Source organism: Poecilia formosa, unplaced genomic scaffold (assembly GCF_000485575.1).
Source record: "Poecilia formosa unplaced genomic scaffold, Poecilia_formosa-5.1.2 Scaffold200, whole genome shotgun sequence".
Lineage (NCBI taxonomy): Eukaryota > Metazoa > Chordata > Actinopteri > Cyprinodontiformes > Poeciliidae > Poecilia > Poecilia formosa.
This window is the reverse complement of record NW_006800139.1, coordinates 1,123,957-1,129,405: the sequence shown is the minus strand read 5'-3', so window position 1 is coordinate 1,129,405 and position 5,449 is coordinate 1,123,957. Positions and strand designations below refer to the sequence as shown.

The 5,449-nt window shown below is 35.8% G+C and overlaps 1 protein-coding gene across 1 annotated transcript in view; it reads left to right on the top strand.

Annotated features, from left to right (window-relative positions):
• The first annotated feature begins 341 nt into the window (after positions 1 to 341).
• The window catches only part of pmelb (premelanosome protein b), an 8,732-nt gene continuing 3,624 nt past the window's right edge, over positions 342 to 5,449 (top strand). Inside the window, exons 1-6 of the mRNA XM_007566877.2 lie at positions 342 to 441; positions 2,398 to 2,493; positions 2,579 to 2,725; positions 3,711 to 3,839; positions 4,008 to 4,169; positions 4,971 to 5,303. Of these exons, the coding sequence (XP_007566939.1) occupies positions 384 to 441; positions 2,398 to 2,493; positions 2,579 to 2,725; positions 3,711 to 3,839; positions 4,008 to 4,169; positions 4,971 to 5,303 (925 nt within the window). The 5' untranslated portion in view covers positions 342 to 383. The remainder of the gene's footprint in view (positions 442 to 2,397; positions 2,494 to 2,578; positions 2,726 to 3,710; positions 3,840 to 4,007; positions 4,170 to 4,970; positions 5,304 to 5,449) is intronic.

Here is a 5,449-nt window from a genome sequence, read left to right as displayed (position 1 = left end):
AATTATTTCACTTATAACATTAGAAAAATATCATAAGTGAAATAATTTGCCAGTGACAATAGTACTTTTTCATCAATATTAAGAAATTGTTAAAAATAAACACTTATATTTTGCTGGAAAGTTACTTGTAAATTAATTCTGTCTTATTTTAAGTGCAGTAAGATATTTGCACAAGAATAGACTAGAAACTAGATCGAGAGTACTTGGTGAGATTTTGTGTTTTTGCAGTGTAATCGAATCACAATGAGGCAAAGCGTTCTTAAATCGAGAGGGGAGGAGCAGCAGGGAGGCAGGTGATCCTGCAGCTAAAGCCTCAGAGTTTATAAAGGCCGTCCTTCGCTGCCTCCTGGTTCTTAAGGGGCCGTTTCACAGGGGACGAGACGATGTGGACGTCCACTCTGCTGCTGGTGCTTCTCACTGTAACTTCACAAACTTTGGCAAGTGAGTACAGAAAATCATTTACTTTTTATTAAATTTATCAGGAATAACATCAAATATTACATGAGACAAGATGCCAGGTCGCACAAATCAAATCAGAATCTTACCATCGGATCAGAACTGTTTGTGAAATATCCACACTTAACAGTAAAGGTAATTTACCAGCCAGAAAACTTAATTGGCCACAAAAGAGGTTTAGATGTAAATTATTTACCACTTTGTGCTGCTGGATGAGCATAAAAAGTGAAATAAATGATGAAAAGCAGTTATTTACACTGTAAAATCACCAAATCTTACCAGTAAATCACCAAATCACAAAAACTAACTTACAACTAATAAGCTTGTTTTAAGAAAATAATTCCTTAAGAAAATAATTCCTTAATATTGATGAGAAAGTTTTTCATTGGAAGATTATTTCCTTTAAAACAAGACATTTTTCCTGTAAGTGAAATAATCTGCCAGAGGAACTAATACTTTTTCATCAATATCAAGAAATTATTGACTCAAATCAAGTTCCTATTTTCTGCTGAAAAGTTACTTATACATTAATTTTGTCTTATTTAAATTTTCCCTATAAACTAAACCAGATTTACTTAAGATTTTGTTTTTGCACATTAATTATAGATGTTTTCTGACAAGTTATTGACTTTATAGAAATTCGTCATATTGAGCATGCATGCATCGACAGTGGAGAAGAAAACCTTTCCTTTAGCAATAAGGATTACAGAGCAGAGACACAAAAACAGACAGAAGAACTGATATATTTTCTACATTCATGAAAAGTCAAAAGTTAATAATATGAGAAGAACGTTTGATTTCCTCTACAAAGAGGAAACATCAGAGCAGATGTAGCTTCTGTGTAGAGAAAACAGAACAGTTTAAATAACAGTAAATAACACAAATTGGAGAGTAGTAGAAGAAGAAACTGTCCTCCAGCAGCCTAAGTGTATGGCTGTATAGCTGCAGAAATAACTCAGGACAACCTAAACCGTTAGCATGAGGCATCACAAATTCATCCCAACTCATTAGAAAAAGAGAAAAAATTTGGAATGACTTTCAGGAGAAAATAATATTGCTAGTTTCTCAGGTGTGCAATGTTGGGTCTGAATGATTGGCAAAACCTCTGGAACACAACAGTTGCTGTGTATTTATTATTTTGATGATGGCATTTGACAAAATGTAATGTTTTTTTACTGGTTTCACAACTGGTGACTCTATGACGTTTTTAAGATGTTTTATTTAAAGTTTTTATGATTTAAAGCACTTTGAAATATCTTGTTACTGAAATGTTATATAAAATAATACAAAAAATTTGATTGATTTATTGATTGATGGACCTTTTAGAGAAATTGATATGTGCAAAACTAAATTAATTGAAGTCACTTTTTAAGATTTGTGTGTGCTAAAATTCGAATAAAATCGAATTTTAGCACACATAAAAAATTAAATCATTGATCACCAGGTTGATGACTTAATCAATCTGGTGACTGATTAAACTGATCAATCTGAAACTGATGAAGGATTTATGTGTGCTAAAATTTGAATAAAATCATATTGAATGATTATTGCTTTAATTTGACCTTTTTCTTTTTAAATATCTCTGAACTACACTTTCAAACATTCTGATTAAAAGCTGATTTCTGTTGAGTTGTTCCACTTGTCCTTTTTGTTCCTTTAATAATTCCAATCAAATGTTTGATTTAGAAGGGTTCTGTTTCCAGGCTGCATATTTTATCCTAATTCTGCCCTCAGACACTGTTAATCTGTAATATAATCCTGCATACACCCAGATTAGCATCACATGAGAGAGATTTGTACCACAAGTTTTCACTGTTGGCTTAAAGTAAAACATTCCAGACTCACTTCATGCAAAGTTCTTTAAAATCTCAATAAAATCAAGGAGATTTGAATAAATCATCCATAGTTTATGGATCGGCGTATTGATTTTTCATGTTTCAGAGGCTAAAAATCGCTTCACTCGCTACCCATCATGGAACGGTAAGATGTACCCGATCTGGAAAGCAGGCGACCCGAGATATGAAGACTCCTGGAGAGGTCAGAGTGCTGAACAGTCCCAGATGTTTGTCAGCCACATCTGCATGACTGATGGAGAAATAGTTCTGATTTTCTACCTGTTCAGGTGGAAAGGTGATCTTCAATGTTAAGAATGATTCACCGACCCTGACTGGAGCCAAAGTCACGTTCACCATCGAACTGGAGTTCCCCCACAACCAGGAAGTTCTGCCTGACGGGAGCGTGGTCTGGGCTGAAGACTGTGTAGCCAATGGTAACACACACACGCACACACACTTCTTGGAGTTTTGGATTAAAGAAAACAAATGAGTTTTTTCGTACAATGTGTAATCTAAATTTTGTCTAAATTTATTGAGTCAAAAATACTCGCGTTGCAAACAAAGAAAAGTTGTGTGAATAGTTTTGAAATTCAAACTCCAGATATTGCATAATTTTCTCATAGAGTAAATAAATAAAATATAAAATAACATTTTACCTTCAAATCATGTTAGTAAATTCAGTCGGAGATGCAGTAAATCTTCAGATAAAATGGGGCGTAATTTGCTCCACATGCAGACCAGTGACGGGGATTTGCAGGGTGGCATGTCTAGAGAGGCCACCAGAGGGCGTAAGGCTCGAGTCATGAAGAACAAACTAATGTTTTTAATCATAGATATATTAATAATAATAAAATAATGCTGGTTTTAACTGAGGGTTTTAAATTTCCACAACAAAATGATACTAAAAGTATCAGACATAGTTTTAAGCTTTAAGTTGGAAACTATAGTTTCCAACTTAATAATAATAATAATAATAATAATAATAATAATAATAATAATAATAATAATAATATACATTTTATAATTTTAAAAATATGAGCAACCATAGAATAAAACAAGATTTTAAAAAATGTATAATTTTTAATAAATATCTACAGGTAATAGATGAAAACATTTAATATGGTTATATGTATTATTTAAATTCTTTCTTTATAACAATGTATGCATGTATTTTAAAGCATAATGAAACAATGGCTGCCAAAATGCAACCCCTGCATTTGATGAATACTTATTAAAATTAAATAATAATGAGCATCTTTTCACATTCATGTAATTTGGCAGCATAGAGAGAAGAGCTGCTTTGGTTTGATTGATAAAACTATATTTAAGCACAGAACTGTTTTTGAAGGTTCTTTTTAGACATGACGTCTAAAGAATTAGAACATGTTTAGATAACCATCTTTCATTTTCTTCGTACAGGAACAAAATATTTTAAGTCAGAACCAGTTTATCCAACAAAGGATGCAGACTGGGAAGCAGTTTTTCCAGATGGGACACCAGTAAAGGATGACAAGAGGCCGCCTTATGTGTTTGTGTGGAAAACCTGGGGTGAGTGGAGCTCTACTGAACTTATGGATGAGCCACTGGAAAAAATCAGTTTACATTTGATTTGCATATCCCAGAAAAACAAGCACAATCAAACATAATCTGTCAGATTAAAGTTAATGAGCAGATCAGGCTCTGCTGATGGATTTCTGTGTTTCTGCTGATTTGCAGGTCAGTACTGGCAGGTAGCGGACGGGCCCTGCTCCTCTCTGACCATCAGTACGGATGACATCCCACTGGGCTCCTACACCATGGACATCGTCATCTATCACTACCGCAGCAAAGAAAAGTTTATTCCTCTGGGATATGCTTCTACGCAGTTTTCCATCACTGGTAAGTCTGGAGCTGAACAAAGAGATACAAACAGAAGAGTGAGACTACATACAGGTCTAATCAAAAGTTTATTTACTCTAGTCATAGACATGAACCTTGTGTTTATTTTGAGTTGTTTATGATGAATCTGACTTTAAATGATTGGGTTCAAATGTCAGAATCCAGACTGGATTGGTAGAGTTGATTAAAATTGGTTCGTTTAGTGTCTTTTCAGGAAAGTTAACCAATTTCCAATATGTTTGGGTTTGGAAACTGGTTTTAATATGTGTTTGGGATCACTAAAAAGTTAGAAAACCCAAAAGATTGATCAGAATGTTTAGGAACAAGTCAAAATCCACCAACACACAATATTATCATGAACTGGAAACTGTGTCCACAAAGAAGTAAGTTTAATTTCAACATAGACTGAGCCAACTGAAAAAAACTAACTAACAAAACTGTTTTAAATTTTTATGTCCCCATGTGGACAAGCCAGTTTTGACCAAAATTGCGCAATTTGGCCAAAAACACAAGAAGAACCAATTGCAAAAAAATGGTGGTGGTGGTATGATGCTGAGGGTCTGTTCTGTTATTTGTGTTTTTGAAACACAGCGAGTCGAAAAATGATGAAATTCAAATTAACAACTTAGATTAGGAATGCACCGATGTGAAAATTTAGGCCGATATAGATATCCGATAATAATAATGGAGTCAGAACTGATATTACATCAATATTTATCTATTCATATACCTCATCAGAATAATTGACAGATTAATTGATTACTAAAATAATCATCAGTTTGAAACATCTGATTTCCTCAGATCAGATCCCCTTCGCCGTCTCCCTGGACCAAGTCAACGACATTGTGGCCGGAGACATGCGCTTCGTGCAGAACCGAGCCATCGCCTTCACCGTGACCCTCCATGACCCCAGCCAGTACCTCGGCAACGCGGACATCACCTTCAACTGGGATTTTGGCGATGAAAGCGGGGCGCTCATATCCAGAGAGATGACCGTCACTCACACGTACGTCAGCTCTGGATCGTTCAAACCGCAGGTGGTCATCCAGGCGGTCATCCCCGATAAGGCCTGCGACCCGCCATCCGACCCCCCGACCTCCACCACCGGACCGGCTGCCAACCAGGCAACCACAGGTCAGGAACCGACACTGCTGGTTCATGTAACGCATATGGGTAAAGGGTGGAAACATCCATCCATCCATCCATCCATCCATCCATCCATCCATCCATCCATCCATCCATCCATCCATCCATCCATCCATCCATCCATCCATCCATCC